This window comes from Hipposideros armiger, unplaced genomic scaffold, assembly GCF_001890085.2.
Source record: "Hipposideros armiger isolate ML-2016 unplaced genomic scaffold, ASM189008v1 scaffold_95, whole genome shotgun sequence".
NCBI lineage: Eukaryota > Metazoa > Chordata > Mammalia > Chiroptera > Hipposideridae > Hipposideros > Hipposideros armiger.
The window spans coordinates 1,773,457-1,791,243 of NW_017731445.1; the positions used below are offsets into that span (position 1 = coordinate 1,773,457).

The 17,787-nt window shown below is 36.5% G+C and overlaps 1 protein-coding gene across 3 annotated transcripts in view; it reads left to right on the forward strand.

Moving 5' to 3' along the window:
- The window catches only part of LOC109384474 (histone-arginine methyltransferase CARM1-like), a 257,878-nt gene that overhangs the window by 79,059 nt on the left and 161,032 nt on the right, over window positions 1-17,787 (forward strand). For all 3 annotated transcript variants that reach the window (XR_002124405.1, XM_019645877.1, XM_019645878.1), the window contains exon 2: window positions 12,226-12,351. Coding sequence is in view for 2 of the 3 variants with exons in the window: in XM_019645877.1 (XP_019501422.1) it covers window positions 12,226-12,351 (126 nt within the window). In the remaining variant the exon portion in view is untranslated. The remainder of the gene's footprint in view (window positions 1-12,225; window positions 12,352-17,787) is intronic.

Below are 17,787 nucleotides of genomic sequence, written 5' to 3' on the forward strand. Positions count from 1 at the left end.
CACACACACACACACACACACACACACACACACACACACACATACACACACACACACACACAGAACATCTTGGAATTATAGGTAACTTTTAGACTGCATTTATTTGTCTTTTATACACCTCAGCTTTTGTAGTTATGTTCTGTTCATATGGCCTTGTCCTTCACATTTCTTGCCAAGTTTATTTCTAATTGTTTTATAATTTTGTTGCTATTCAAAATAGAATTATACTTCTAACAGTATTTTGGGGGGAGCAGATATGTAAAACAACTACTTAGTAACTTGATTATGTAATATATGTAACCAGTTTCCTTTCTCAACTCTGTAATTAGTATAAGTTTTAAGTTGATTCTCTTGATTCTTTTAAATCCACAATAAAACCATCTCCTTTCTAATATTTAAACCTCTTTATTTTTATGCTTCATTATGTTGGCTAGAACTCTCAGAACAATGTCAATTAGTAGAGATTTGTGCAAACTCTTTGGTTGGTCTTATTTGTGACTTTAAATTAATTTCAGACTTAAGCCCGATATTAACTGTTGGTTCAATACAAATATTCCTTATTGTAATAAAGATTTATCCCAGATTGCTAAAAAGTTTTTGTTTTTTTGTTTGTTTGTTTTTAGTGAAAGCTTTGTTTTTTTCTCTTCTTTATCCTCTGCATTCATAAAATGAATTACATATTTTCCTTTGACATGTAAATATATTAATATTAATGACTCAAGGAGTTGCTAATAGTATGGGACCTAGAGCCAGACTTCTTGGGTTTAGTCCTATCTCCACCATATAAAAGGTCTTCTTTGCTGTCTCAGTTACTCACTTGTAAAGTGAAGATTGGAGTAATACCTACCTTTATTGTGAAGATTAGACATTAATGCATATAAATGTCTTTGAACAGTGCCAGGAAAATGGTAAATGTGAGCATCATCATCGTTATTATTTCTGTTGAACTTGGACTAACCCTATATTATATTATACTATCATTTATTATATTATCACAAAAAAACCATATTTATTGAAGGTTAAATAATTCCTAAGGAGATAAAGCCAGTAAGTGCTCTAATCAAGATTCACACCTAGGTCACCTCCATCTTCCCTCCATACTCATAATGGAATTTAATATTTACTTTACCAGTGTGTCTGTCAAGTTTTATTACTGTATTATATTGCCTTGGTAAATGATTTAGGTAGTATTCCATCTTTTCCTCTGTTCCAGACCGGTTTAAGTAACATAGAAACTATGTCTGCCTCAAGTGTTTATTAAAATATTGCTTGTAGACCATCTGGACTCCATAATTCTTTTGGAGGAAATTGTAATAGCCTTTAAATTTTTTTGTTTTCTCAGAGCCAGGCCAGACCCTGGATCTGTACTTAAGGAACCAACATTTAGTGATTTATGTACTGTGTGTAAGGGATTGAGCTGGGGATTGTTGGGTAGGAAGACATGAATAAGGCATCTGAAGGAGTTTATCAACTAAGGGGTAGATGGGACTGGTTCAAAAGAGCACATAAACAATGTGTGGCAAGAAATTAAGGCAATGTAAAAAGGCTATGCTTAATTCCTGGCAACGGTGATCCGTGTGGGCTATAGTGATCCCTTATGGAGCAGGTGAAGATTGAAGTAGGCTTTTAAGAGTATCTAAGATTAAATAGTAAGAGAAGGGGATCTTTACACCTGATTGCTTTGAAAGCAGGATTTCAGAGCTCATATTTTGAGAAATTTTGAAATGCCTTAATCTGTCCTTTTCCCCTTCCTTTTTACTTGTCATAGGGAGTTACATAATGCAGAACAATGAGAATAGACTTTGAAGTAGTCCAGGCTGAGGTGAGCTTAAGCAAATCCCCCAGTAACTCTGAGCCTCCAGTTTCCTGTTTACAGAACGGGCATAAGGAACCCCACCTCACGCCACAGCAGTGTGGAACCAGTGAGGGAAAAGGTGTGCAAACGCTCAACAAGGCAGCTGGCTACTCAGATGCCCCGTTTCTCGTTGTGTTACTATGGGCAACTGTTGTCTGTCAGAATGGCAACAGTAATTGCAGCAAATCAAAACCTTTTAAAATCCCTACTCCAGTCTCCCTGTGCAGATCAATACATTAACACCTATTACTCTACCTACAAACCACATGGAACTGCTTACTGCTCTTTTCCAAATCTGCCATATTCATTCATGACATGTTCATTCATTAGCCTTTTACGCGGGTTGCTCCCTGTGCTTAGAATGACCTTTTCCCCTTCTTCCCTTTCTCCTTGGAGAGATCTTATTTTTCTTTCAGGGCTTGAGTCCAGTGTAATGTCTCCTATGAGCGATCTCCCAGATAAAATTAGTTGCTTGTTTCGCAGGGGTACCATAGCATGAGACCTCTTCTCCTTGTGCTGGGAGCTCTCTCAAGGCTCTGGCTGCAGTTTATTTTATCTCTGCATCTTCCCCCATTGCCAGTCAACAGTGACTGGCTTGACAGCAGATGTTCATAATGTTAGCTAAATGTGCATGTATGAATGAATCCCCAAACTACGGCTTGCAGATACCTGGTTCCACCACATCCGCTGATGGGCAATAACAAAAATGAATCTCTAGAACAGCTCTTGACAGCAAAGTTGTTATTTTATACACTTTCATTGGAAGTTCCAACTCTGTTGTTGATATAGCTGGTGAAACCACATCGGAGCAATTATCCCCGACTGAGTGAATTCAGGAGGATAGCTTATAATCTCTAGAAACCACAGGGAGAAAGCTGGTGATTTGAGAAAATTCTACCCGGAAAGGATGTAGATGCTACAATATTTAGTTACCCTAAAGAGACATTCAGAATAAAATTAAATTTAAATCTGAGAGAAGCTGCTTATTCAGGAAAAGCAAGAAGGCTTTTACATTCTTATGAGGAAGTGAACTTTTCTTGATCTCATAACTGGAAAAACATTTTATAAACAAAAAGATCCAAACCATTTGCTAGAGTTGAAAAAACATCAGCTAAAAATAGCAAGTGTTTGCTTGTCACTTTGATATCTGTAATGCTCTGAGATTTCTCTGTTTTTATGTAGTTTAGGAAGTGATGGAGACGTCTGTGACTGTATTGATTCAGTTTAATTCAATAAGCATTGTCAATCATAATCAATGTGCTGTGTGCAGTGCTGGAAACAGTAGACATGTATTTGACAGGAAAGAGTTGAGATTTTAAAAAGAACAAGATCTGCTTCTTTTCCTAGAATTCCTAGTAACCATGGCTTCTCTGGCCCCAAGTTGCCTTCTCACCTTGAGAAATTCCTGGGGGAGAGAAATTCCTGGGGGAGCTCACAGATGACTCAGAAGCACTGCAAATACATCTGAAGCAGCAGTGGGTTCCTACAGAAGCTGATAGGGAAGTGACGTACTCTTTCATTAAAAGCAGAATGAAATGCTGCTTCCTTCTGATTTGAGAATATTGATCACAGAGGTGTTTAAAATGTCATTATGGTGTTGGTTTTAGTGTTTATTCTTCTTTCTGCTGTGATTATGCAGGGAGAGAAGGATGTGAAAGAAAAGAGGGAATGGTTAAAAAAACTTATAAGTTGATTCAGAGGCTAGAAAGATGAGTTAAGTTTGTCCTTTTACTTTGTTTTTGACACTGTGCATGGCAAGTAGGCCATGTGTCTGAACTGAAATGGTGCTGACAATGGTTCCAGTCAAATTAACTATTCATGATCCCTGCTGTGTACCAGGTCCTCCAGAGGAATCAAAGATGAGGATGACACACTTCCTGCCAACAGACAGTCTGACATCTTGCAAAATGGTTACGATTGGGGTACAAATGGAAGCATAAGCTAAGTACTGTAAGAGAGGTGCAAAGCGCTCTTGAGTAGTGAAGCGAGGGAGATAACATATGCCAGTTGGGGGCAATTAAGAAAGGTGCCATGGAGGTGTTGGCATTTAAAATGGATACTGATAAATCAGGTAATATTTTCGGTGGCAGAAGGGGAGCTTTATCACCACAGAAGTCCTGCACTTTTATTTCTCATCTCTACCACCACTATAATCATAAACCCTTTTTGGAGAGCAGTGGATAATTTGGCTGGAGTGTGGTGTATGTTTAGGGGGTTGGGAGTTCATTGGGCAGAAACAGAAAAGGTGCCTGGGGACCTACAGTTCCAAGCAGGAGAGTCTGTACTTTCACATTCAGTGGGGGAATCTCTGAAGGTTGGGCCGAGCACTGCAGTGACGGCACATAGGCTTCAGTAATTGTAATCTGGCAGCTTGGAATAGTGTGAATTCATTTTCAATTGCAGGAGCAGATAGCAGTGGAGAGACTGTCACAGTTGTTCAGTTATGGTGTCATGAAACCCTAGAAGGAGCAAGGTCAAAGGACTCAGGTGAAGAATTCTTAGACTTGACACCAAAAGATCCATAAAAGGAAAATTTGAGAAATTGGTTGTCACCAAAATTTAAAACTTTCGTTCTGTGAAAGATCCTGTTAAGAGGATAAAAAGACAAACTACAGTAAATATTTGCAAACCACATATCTGGCAAAAGACCAGTATCTAGAATATATGAAGAACTCTCAAAACTCGATCATAAAAAACAAAAACAAACCAATTTAAAAAGGGGTAAAAGACATAAACAGACATTCCCTGAAGAGGATATACAGATGGTAAATAAGCACATGAAAAGATGTTCAGCATCATTAGCCATCAGGGAACTGCAAATTAAACCCACAATGAGATATCACTACACAACTATTAGAATATCCAAAGCAAAAAATAGTGACAACCCAAATGTCGAGGATGTGGAGAAAATGACTCATTTGTCCATTGCCGATGGGAATATTAAATGGAACAGTCCCTCTGGAAAAGAATTTGGTAGTTTCTTGTAAAACGATATGTGCAATTACCATCCTCCTAGAAGTTCAGGAAACTGAGACTCACATAAAGATGAGCAACAGGAAAGTATGGAGGTCAAATCCCAAATAGTTACTATAAGAAAAAAGGCAGTAAGGTGCAGAATAACATCCCTAACAACAATGAAAACGTTCTAGAAAAACATGATCCAAAAATATGTGTGTAAGATTAATTTGCAAAACAAATTAAAGAGACATTAAGAAAATTATACCGGGCACAAAAGAATAACATGAAACAGAATTAGAAAAACTCAGAAATGAAAGACAGAATTCAAGAAATTAGAAATAAATAGTTAAAATAAGTTTAGAAATGAAGGCTAAACTAGAGGGAACAAGAAAATACATCAAATAAAGGAGAAAAGTTGGAAAGTTTTTTAAAATGTAAAAGGAAATGTAAAAAAGAGATAAAGATTCAAAAGAAAATTAAACATTGAAGGTAAGAAAAGAGGATACCACACACACATAAGAGCCTCTGAGGAAGATATCAGAGCAAAGAAATAAAACAAATACTAAAATAATAATTGCAAAAAATTTGCTGAAATAAATAAATTGAAGATATAAACTTTATACCTGAAAATATTGACCTGGACTAGCCAGCGTAAGACACTTTCTGGTAAAAATTACTAGCCTTTAAAGAACGAGAAAAAATCTTTTGGCTTTCTAGATAACATTAGTATATTATGTGTAAAAGAAAGAAAATTAGATTATCATTTGATATCATTGGCAGTAATGCTATGTGCCAGAAGAGAAGGGAGTAATGTATTTAAAGAACCTCAGTAAAAGAAAATGTGAGCCAAGGTTTTTTTGTGGTTTTTTTTTTCAAGATTTTATTGGGGAATTGGGGGAGGGGAACAGCATTGGGGAATTGGGGAAGGGGAACAGACAAGTTGCTGTCCTTTTGTTCTTCAGTCTAGTTGTGGAGGACATCGCTTCACTGGCCTATGTTGGTATTATCATTACACTCTTCCCCGGTGAGGCAGTCACTCGCTGGCCTTTGGACAGCCGCTCACGGTGGCTCATGGCAACTCACGCTGGCTGCCAGCCAGCCGCACTGCACCCTACACCGTCGCTGGCGACTCACGGCAGCCCAGCTCCAGGTCGAGCTGTTGTTCACCATCTTAGCTGTAGAGGGCGCAGCATCACTGGCCCTCATGTGGGATCTGAACCAGGGCCCTGCTGGTCAGAGCTAGCATCCCAAACCAACTAACCAATGCACCACTCGGCCGGCTTGAGCCAAGGGTTTTGTATCCAAGAAAAAAATGACCTTCAGAAATAAAAAGACAAAGACAGTTATTGGCATGCACAAAATCAGAATATTGTTCCCATGACCTTTCCTAAGGAATCTCCTAAAGAATTTGTTTCAGGGAGCCCTTCCTAGGATTCTATTAGAAAATGACTTTGGACAACTGAAATGACTAGAGAGACATACATAGGACTGGTGGTGAGCACTAAATAGTTATTAGGTGAGGGCCAAAAGGGGACAGTATTACTGTGTAATGGCTGTATGAAATTAGTAAAATTGTAAAAAAAAAAATGTAGGGAAGGGGATAGTATTTGAAAAACAGAAAACAAATTCAAAGCCAACCCAAACCAAAACAAAATACCTGTGCAATTCTGAGACTGATGTCTTAAAAGCCCCTTTTCCATCTCTGTCTCTCTCACATATGGCCCAGTTCTCAACACTAAAACCTTCTTCAAGGCCCTTTTGACCTTTTCCTGCTTATCCTCCCATTTTCTTCATTTCTCTTCTGCTGTTAACGTTGGCCCCTCTCAAGCCGAATTAATCCATTTAAAATTTTTCTTCACTATCATTATTACTTCAGCACGCAAAAGTTTAGAATCTAACCTTTCAAATGCAAAACTCTCCTTACCAGGTAGAGGAGAAGAAGCTGTGAATACAAGTATATCATTCATTACTATTTTGTCATATCTCATTGGAAATTGTTACTAGTATGATCAGTGTTGATGCTGAATTTTAATAATAGTACATATCCTGGAGTTCCCTAATCCTGTCCTTTTATCTTTTCACTCATTGTCTGTGGTTAAATTTGTTAAAAAATAGTAAGTGCACAGTTGTCTATATATTTTATTCCATCCATTGGGTTTTTGGAAAAGTCATGATGGTTTTTTTTCTATGTTTTGCGTTGCAAAAATGCGTCATGACTTTTCCGACAACCCCATATATATGTGCTGCCTTTGCAGTCATTTTTTACTCACCTATTCTTAGGAAACATAATCCTTAAGTAGGCAAACTTCCTACTTCTAGATAGGAAAATATTAAAAGGGTCACAGAGCAAATTGTTGGTATAAATGCCATATTATTAGGTCATGGGTGCTCTTCTGCCCAGGAATTTATATATAAGAATATATTTTAGAACGTCAGTTCTAGACCATGCTGGATACGTAATATTTTTGGTTAATTAATGTTGTAGTTTTTCTGTGGAGATTGAATTTTTATATTTGCATAGGCTGAAAGGAGAGGAGTGTATATGTGGAGAAGTAGAGAATTATTGGTTAAGAAAAGCAAGGACAACTCACTTCACCTTGCCCGGTGGCATTTTTCATGCATGTCTGCACTTGTAAAATGGGTAGATCCTGGATTTTCTGTGTGCCTTTGGGAGTTTTGTTACATGTGGCTGAGGGGGTGGATAGAGTCAGGTATCTGGGTTTGCCATCATTATGATTTTCTTTGAAAGTCTTCCATGAGAACAAGTGGCTTTCCTTCAAGGAGGGAACGGCAAGGCTCTGGGCTTTCCTAAAGTTGACTAATCTTGGTGCACATGAACTCCTGCTTGCCACTGGCAGACCCCGCCTTAGCCTTTGAGGAAGTAGCAAAAATGTCACTGATGAAAGCCAAGTTGGAAAGCGCAATGATGGTAAATACACAGAAGCAGCCAGACTTCTGTGCCACTGCAGAGACGAAATGAGGTTTGGCAGGGGAGGGAGAATGTTCTGCAGATGTAATTATTATTATTATTATTATTATTATTGTTATTACTAGTAATAATCACTGGATAGATAAAAGCCCTGTAACCTTAGTACAATGTACACTGGAAATGATCTCCACACCACCCCTACTTTTCATCGATGTAGGAGTACTTCCTGGTCTTGGATTTATATGTGCTCCTCAGCAATATTTTTGTCATAATCCTTCATTTTTCTAATATAAATTCTTTAATTTAAAAAAAGGCACATTTCTAGGATGATGGTAAAAATCTCCCCTAAAATAGCTGCACTTTCATCTTGCTCACATTTGTTCACAGAAACCATGTAGAATGTTTGTGTCATGTACTAATGTGGTCAGCACGAAAAGTTATTACATTAGCAAACAAAAAAACATAATAAATCATTCATGGAGATGGATGATTTAAAAATTAAGAATTAAAACTGATTTTATTGGATGCAGGAATTCCTAAATAAATATTTTTGAATGAAGTTACCAATTAATATCTAATAAATGAAAACATTTAAAGAAGAGTAATACCCACTGAGAATTACATTAGTGATGGTAGTGTGTTTTTTGTTTGATTGTTTTTTTAACAAATGCATTGCTTTCTTATTTTTCCTGTATAAAAATAAGTACTCACATAGAAAATTCAAACAATGCGTAACTTTGTAAAGAGAAAAAAAAAATGACCCAGATTTCTCTATCCAGAGGAAACCACTGATGATGTTTCGGTGTATATCTTTTTAAACAGCTTTCTACAAAGATAAACACAATATTAAATTGCTACAATAATATTGTACATGCTGTTCTGCAACTTGAACATGGAAGTTTCATGTTTGACTTAACCAACCATGTCAATGATTGTCTCTTAGCTTTGCATTTTCTACCTGTAGCAAACACCGCTTAGATGCATGTCCTTGAATGTACATTCATTCACACTTGATAAAGTACACCCTGGAAGAAATTATTACCAGTAGAATGTCTAGCAAAGAGTACATAAATTTTAAATTTTAAATATTATGGGCCGAATATATTCCAGTAATATAGAAATTTACATTCCTAATAATGGCCACTCACTATTTTCTCACACACTTTCCAATATTTGATATTGTCAACATATATTTTTAAAATTTTGACAGAAAAAACTAGAGCTCATCCTTTTTTTATATTTTTCATTGATTATTACTGAAATTTATTATTTTTTTCACATTTCTGGTGCTATTTGCATTTTTCTAGTTGTCAATTGCCTACTGATCGCCTTACTAACTTTTTAATAGGGATGTTTGTTTCTTGTTATTTTTTAGAGCCAATTGTATATTGGAGATATTGTCTTTGTTATGTATGATAAAAACACTTTGCTAAATTTCTTTTTTTTTAAAGATTTTATTAGGGAATTGGGGGAGGAGAACAGCGTTGGGGAATCAGGGAAGGGGAACAGACAAGTTGCTGTCCTTTTGTTCTTTAGTCTAGTTGTGGAGGACGTCACTTCACTGGCCTATGTTGGTGTTATTATTGCGCTCCTCTTGGCTGAGGCAGTTGCTCGCCAGCCATAGGATGGCGGCTCATGGCAGCTCACAGAAGCTCACGCCCACTGCTGGCCAGCCCCACTGCAGCCTATGCCGTCGCTGGCGACTCATGGCACCCCAGCTCCAGGTGGAGCTGTTGTTCACCATCTTAGCTGTAGAGGGTGCAGCGTCACTGGCCCTCATGTGGGATCTGAACCGGGGTCCTGCTGCTCAGGGCTAGCGTCCCAAGCCAACTCCTAACCAACACGCCACTCAGCTGGCCCCACTTTCCTAAGTTTTGATGCCTTTATAGTTCAGTTCAGTTTGATTTTCTATTTAATTCAATTCAAATTATATATAATCTTAAATAATATCAATAACAAGAGCTTATTTTTATAAAAGTGTACATTCTCATCTTCTCTATAGGTATGTGAATTAAAATATGTCAATAATGATGTTTAATAAATGTTAATGTTTGTTTCTTGTAGAAGTAATTCATTTTTTTTCAGTCTTTTAAATTGTATTTTTTCTCTATTGTCTGGAGTCATAGTATGGGAACATATCAACTTTATAAAAATGTAAAGTGATTTTTCATTAAAATAGAAAGTAATAAAAATGCGAAGCAAACAGCAAAAAACAAACAAACAAAAATACAATAAAAAAGCCGCAGTGAGCGGCCGTCCAGAAGCCGGCGACTGATCTGCCTCGCCAGAGAAGAGCACAATGATGGTGCCAGCTTGGGCCAGTGAAGCAACGACCTCCACAACTAGATTGAAGAACAAAAACGACAGCAACTTGTCTGTTCCCCTTCCCCCAATTCCCCAGCGCTGTTCCCCTCCCCGCAATTCCCCAATAAAAATCTTAAAAAAAAAAAAATACAATAAAATACCCCAACACTTTCCTAACTTATCATTGCTTTTCAGTTTTATTTAAAGTGTTTAAAAAATTTTTTTGCCATAGGTAGATTTTTAAACTTGAAGTAGATACTGGTACTTTCTGGATTTTATTGCACGCTTAAAAATACTTTCCCCACCCATGTTTAAACAGAAGATAGGGAGGAGATGAAAAAAAGAGACTATATGAGTAGCATTTTGCAATTTATGAAAGTAGAAAAAAACAGCAACTCAATTTATACCCTAATTAAATCACAAAAAAACCCAAACTAAATCAAACCAAACAAAACAGCAAAAATAATCTGAGCCTATCTGGTTAAACAGAATTGAATCATACACATTTTGAAGCTTTTTATCTGTTCTGGGATGTTATGCAATCAATACAAGGAGAAGTGTCTTCACTGATTCAGAAAATACTTATTAAGTACTAGGTACTGTGTTAAGTTTTGAATCAGAGAGAAAAAAATAGTGAGCCCCAAAATAAAGTAAAATAATAACCCCTGCTCACAAAGAGCTCACAGACTATAATATAATAGTCATATATGTACAAGGAACTCAGGAAGCCTAGGATTCTTCTTCCTTCTTCCTTCTATCTTATCCTACTTCAAAACCGTAAGAGAAACAATTGGTTAATGCTAAAAATCCTGATTTATTGAAAAATATATTTCTTGTGATTTTAGAAAACCATTGTTTAAAAGAACACCAAACTGCCTTCTTCAGCCTCTACTATTCATGGCTGCCTCCCTGCAAGGAGACATTGATGCCTCTGAGACACTGGCTGGGCTGTAATAACTAGACCTGTAATCATGTTTTATGCCAGGAGAATGTTTTCAAAACATCTGCACTATTTAACCAGCCAAGATGTTTTGTGAAAAGTATCTGTGAATGCTTTCATCAGGAGGTACTTGTTCATTTGAAGTAATGGTTGAAAATATTTGATCATCGTGACGCTGTGTGTGTTTTGAATGTGTGCACATATACCCATGTGTAACAATGGAATTTTATGTACACTTGTGTTTTAAATTTTAATTTAATACACTTACTGTATTTTATTTTATAAGGGGGAATGGAAGACGTCAAAGATAGGAGCTAAGATCTACTTTATGTTAAGAGAAATAATAGTCTTGTTGTGTTAATAGGATTTTAGAAATTATTTAAACTTTATTATTCAGCCTTAACAAAAAAGCCTGTGAAATAAACATCAATATTTTCATTTTGCATAATGAAAAAATATGACTCCATGTGATTAGGTGATTGAAGTACCTCAGTTAGTAAATATCAAAGATGAAAGCAAAGTCCAACTTCATTGCTTTTTTCCAGCATACTACAGCTGCCCCAGTGGTAAAGGCCTGTCTATAATAAAAGGAGGATTAGTAAATTTGTATCCAGTTATGTATGGATGAATTTAATGAGACTCTAGCTACTTACCTTGGACCCTGCTTGCAGAAACTCAGCTCCCTTTTTATCACACTTGCGGTGGCACAATGTGGTAGGAGCAACATGGGCTTCAATTCTGGGTTTGAATTTTAGTTCTGCCACTTATTAGCTATGCATATTTGGACCTAAACTCTCAGCCTTGTCTTCAGCTAGAAATGTTGACAGTGATAATACTTTCAATGGAGATTTTTATGATATCTCTGGCACATAGTAGGTGCTCAAGAGTAACCCATAGGGACAATACCTGGACTCTTTTAGGATGGCATCCAGAGAAACAAAATATTTGGGGAATTACAAGGGTTACAGGTAGTGAGCCCTGGACATAAAAGCAAGAGCCAATGAGAGTCAGTTCTGAGCCATGTTAATCTATCTGCAAAGAATTGATATTCAGCCATAGATTCATCTCTTTCTATCTCTGATCCTCATATTTCCATATGTCCCAGGAGGCATTGCATTAAGAAAAAAGAAATGGGGAGGCTTGAGAACATGAGAGAATTGTAGGAATGGCATTGATGAACCTTTTTACAATGCTCAAAATGGATTTTCCTAATCTTTTTTTTTTTATCGCCTTTTATAGCTGATGGCGTCTGTGTCTTTAAATGCTTACTCAACAGAGACACTGAATGTTGCCGTGTGGGGAAGGAGTCCATCTTGATTACTCTGGGGTGCAACAGTGCTCTGCTGAAGTTTGAGTCTCACGCTGGTAAGTTTTGTGCTTGTCACGACCCGCTGTCTTTTCCCAAGACAAATATCCCAATGGTTAACTTTTCCCTATATCTGATTGGTTGCTTTTGGCAGCATGTTTCCTGATGTGATTTGTCATCGATTAATGAAATTATTGAAAACTGGCTCTGATGCTTATTTGATACCAAGGCTAGAGAACAATCAGCCTTTTCCTAGGCAAGAACGTTTTTATTTTTAGCCCCCCCTTTTGCTTCTTCATCCAAAGCTGCAGGAGAGGCCACCAAGGATTGTCCAGATCTTCATCACTGTTACTGATTCTCCTGGAAGATGAGGTTGTTTGCAGAAATGTGAGTTTCAGTGTCAATCAGAATGATTTCATCCTGTTGTTGTCTTTCAATCATTTGTTGAACAGTTTTAGACTCTGGACAGTAAATGTCAAGCAATAGGGAGGTAAACTAAAGTATAATGAGAAGTATTTTAAAAAAGGACTGAAAGGCACTCTGGAAAATTTCCAGCCTCATAAAGAGAATTAGGGCTACAATGTCTTGGGTCTACCTTTGATGGCCAATTGTCATTGTTTTAACTTAGATATAAATTGTTTCATCTTACTTATGGTGTTAATCCAGATAATGCCAAGTATTAGCAATGCTACATACCTCCTCTGGGTAGCAAGAATGTCCAAAATTGTTTCATTATTGGTAACTTGTTGGGGTAAAGAAGTTAACCTGGTTTCTTGTTTCTAAACTGACTCAGAGTCAGCCAGAGTGAGGAAGTTGTTTTATCATATACCTATTCATCCACTCATCCCTCTATTCATCCATCAATCCATCTTATTTTTGTAATGCATTTCAGAATAAATTATATTAACCAACACATTTCACCCCATATACTTCACCCTGCATATCACTAACTAGAACTCAAAATTTTGTTTATGCCTCTCAGTTTTTCTATTGTGGTTAAATTTACATGCATTAAAATGCACAAATCTTCAAGAATACCAGCTTCCTAAAAGTTACCTTATGCCCTTTCCAAGTCACTCTTTACTCCTATCCTTCTAGAAATAATCACTGTTTTTATTCCCCCCCCCCATAGATTAGCTTTGTCTTTTCTAGAACTTTCTATAAAGGAAGTCATTCAGTATATACTCTCTTTAATAAAGGTCACTCAGTATGTTGAGATTCATCCATGCTGTTATAGGTATTAGTGGTTTGTTCTTTTTTATTGCTAAATAATAGTCACAATTTGTTTATCTATTCTCATTTCGATGGACATTGAAACTATTTCCAGGTTTTGGTTCTGATCTCTAAGGCTGCTATAAATATTCGTGTATCAACCTTTTTGTAAACATATATATTTTTTTCATTTTTCTTGGATCAATACCTAGGAGTGAAATTGCTGGGTTATAGAGTAAGTGCATGCTTAGTTTTATAAGAAATAACCAGGATGGTTTGCAAAGTGATTGTACAATTTTATACTCCGATCAATGATAGATTAGAGTTCTGGTGGCACCATATTTTTGCCAACATTTGGTCTTTTAATCTTTTCAGTTTCTTCCATTCTGGTGGTTGTATCTTTGTATCTCATAGTGGTTTTAATTTACATTTTCCTGATGACTAATGATGTTAAGCACTTTTTCATGTGCTTATGAATTCAAATCATTTGCCCATAACTGATTGGTTATCTATGGAGTTGTTATTCTTTATTGTAGGATACCATGCAGGTATCAGATATGTAACTTATCACTGTTATTGCCTAGTTTGTATCTTCCTTATTCATTTCCATAATGATAGCATATGTAAAAAATAAGTTTTAAAATTTGATGAAGTCCATTTTATCATTTTTTCTTTATTTGTTTATTGCATTCTGTGTCCTAAGAACTCTTTGCCTCCTCTCAAATAGCGAATGATTTCTCCTGTAATTCCTTCTAGAAGTTTTATAGCTTAATTTTTGGCATACAATCCAAATTAATTATTTTTATACGGTATGCGGTATGGAGTTAAAGAGTATTTTTAGACTATATGGATAAACAGTTATTCTAGCACTGTTTGTTGAAAAGACTTTTGCAAGTCAAATGACTGTGCAGAGTTGGTCTATTTTGGAGCCCTCTGATCTGTTCCATTGATTATCCTTATGCCAGTATCTATCACATTGTCTGGATAACCTTTAAAGTAATACTTGAAGTTTAAGTCTTCCAACTTTGTTCTTTGTCAAGATTGTTCTGGATGTTCTCGGTGCTCTGCATTTCCATATACCTTGTATAATTAAGTTGTCAGTTTCTACAAAAGTGCATGGTCAAATTATGATTGAGATTGATCAATTTGGTAACAATTGTCATTGTAACAACATTAAGTCTTTCAGTCATTGGTGAGCACATACTACAGCACATATTACATGGCAAGGGACCATTATAAAAATTTCAGGAATTTGAAAGCTTGGAATTAGTGAGGGTGAGAGAATTTACACCACAGAAATTGGCAAACTCCACAAACAGGGGCCTCTTTTGTTTTGTGGGGGAAATCAGCTGTTAAATGTTTACCAACATGCCATTGCTTCCAGTCCAGGAATAGAGTATTTCTCTCTATTTCTTTAGGTCTTTAATTTTCCCCCAGAAATGTTTTATATGTTTCAATGTGAAAGTCATACACAACTTTTGACAAATTTATCCCTAATTGTTTTATGTTTTTGAACCTATTATAAATAAAATTTTGAAAACACAATTGTTTACTACTAGTCTATAAAAATAAATTAATTTTTAATATTAATCTTAGATACTATAATCTTTTAAATTCACTTACTAATTCTAGTAGTTATAGTTTAGGTTTCTTAGCACTTTCTACATTAAAAAAAGAGAAAAATTTATCACCTGAAAATAGAGACAGCTTAACACATATCTCTATTCCTTTTATATTTTCTTGACTTTTGAAATTCTTATGACCTCCAATACAATGTTGAATAGACCTGTGACAGCAGTTGCTCTGGACATGCTCCTGATTGTAGGGGGAAAGTCCAGTGTGTCACCATTAAGTATGATGTTTGTTACATGTTTTTTTGTGGATGCCCTTTATCAGATTAGGGAAGTTCCCTGCTTTCCTTAGCTTGCTACAAATTTTTATCATAATTGGGTGTTAGATTTTTGTTAAATATTTTTCTGGATCTATTAAGATTGTAATATTCTATGATTTTGGTGAATTACTTACTTTGAATAAAATAGTTTGTGAAGAATTGATATTATTTCACCACTAAATGTTTGCTAGAATTCACCTGTAAAGTCATTATGACTTAAAGTTTTATTAATGGAAATAAAGTAGTTGTAGGCATCTTTAGATTTTATTTCTGTGTCAATTGGTATTTTATAGTCTTTCATGGAATTTTTCCATTTCATCTAAGATGTCAGATTTACTGACAAATTTGTTTATAATTTGCATGTTATCCTTCTAATTTTGTAATAATCTATAATAATTTCTCCTATTTCTTTCCTAATATTGGTTATTAATATCTTCTTTTTGTTTCTTGATCAGCCTAGGTTTATCAATTTTATCAGTCTTTTCAACGAATCAGTTGTTGGTTATATTATTTTCTCTATTATTTATTTTCTATTTCATTAATGTCTTTAAAAAATATAAAATTTGGGAGCTATATAATGGGACATAACTAAGCTAAGAGAAAAATGTCACTTTTACTTTTTATTATAATCCTTTAACCTATTGTCTCATCTGATACACCATCTACTTGAGGGAAGATTTAATTGGATCATCTTACTCAGCGGTTCTCAACCTTTCACAGGGGTCGCCTAAGACCATTGGAAAACATATTTTCGATGGTCTTAGGAACCAAGACACCGCTCCTCTATCCGTCTCCAGGCCCACATGCAGATATGCCCACATACAAGTACTAGGTGACCCCTGTGAAAGGGTCGTTCGATCCCCAAAGGGGTCGCGACCCACAGATTGAGAACCGCTAATCTTACTACTGAGGGAACTGAGATTCCAAGAAAAGCAGTCATTTTCTCATGGTAATATGATTGATAATTAACTGACCAAGGATTCAAATCCAGAGCTACCTGACTCCAAAGCCCACACACTTTTTCCTTGCCACCGCACATCCCTGGTGACACACATTTAGTTTCAAAAAAGAAATAAACCAGTGAAAGAATGGGAGCAAGTATGCAATTAGAAGACTGAATGGAGGGGCCGGCCGAGTGGCTCAGTTGGTTAAGAGCTCGCTCGAAGAGTTTGAGCTCTGAGCAACAGCGGTTCGAGTCCAGCCCGAGCTGAGCTGCCAACAGGTAGCAGGATGGCTCAGCTAAAAAAAAAAAAAAACAAAAAAAAAGAAGACTGAATGGAAAACCTTTCTTCTAATGTGTTCACACTTAATGTCCAAGGAAGTCATACTGGTTAACTCTACACAGAATGTGTATTTCCACCATATCCGTATTTCATGCATAGGGTGCTTTTCAGAGTTGGTACCAAAAATCTGAGCAGGTCTGGTCATTTTATACTTTAGAGGCTCTCAAATCGGGGCTGCCTTCATTTTCTGGACAAAACCTTTGCTTTGAGTCTTCAAGATGCAGTGAAATGGAAAATTTGAGATTCCAGTAGACAGAATCCAGAGATACTGGGATACATTTCACTTCCTATCATGTCCAGTGGCCCAACAGTTTTCATAACTACGTGCACTGCTTCCAGCCCTCCACCTGAAGGAGAGAACATTAATTAGCCCAGAGAGTCACGAGGCCCAGAACCAACTGGCTCACTCAGTGTCGGGGGCCAATGACAGGAGTCTATTGATGGTACATGGGAACCCTGTAAGTAATAGCTGATGACTTACCTGACAGAGAGAGAGAGTGAACTGACCCTTCTCATTACATTCCTTGATACAGAGATTTGGGGCTAAGTTATCAAGCCTGGATTCAATTTGCTTTTGCCCAATTTTGAATACAAATGACAAAGGTTCTCCTTAATCTGTTTATACCAATCAAAAAAGCAAGAAGGCAAATTTCTAAATAGGGAGCCCAGAGGTGGGACTAATTGTGATATGAATTCTTCATTGGTTCAGTGTATATAACCTGTATTTCAGGAAGGAAGACCTTGGGCCACTTTGCTTTAGAACACTGGCTATAATCAGTCTCATTTGTTCTGTAAGAAGGAAAAATAATTGATATCAAGAGTTCAGACTTTGCTTGAGAATTTTCCCAAGGAGGCCTCATAACACCTTCCTCTTCTGGAATTTGTGTGTCTCTTGATTTCTGCTAAGTGTAAATCCTACCGCCAAATGGTTTGCAAGTGCAGATGTTTGCAAATTGATAGTCCTCCTTGGTTTAATTTAATAATAGTTTTCAAAATTAATGAATGTCCTTGGGGAGTTGGTTGCCTGTCTGATTTTCCTGGCCCTGGAAACTGAACAAGTCAAGCAGCTGATCCTTCATTCTGGATCTGTCAGGGCAGGTTGTGATGTG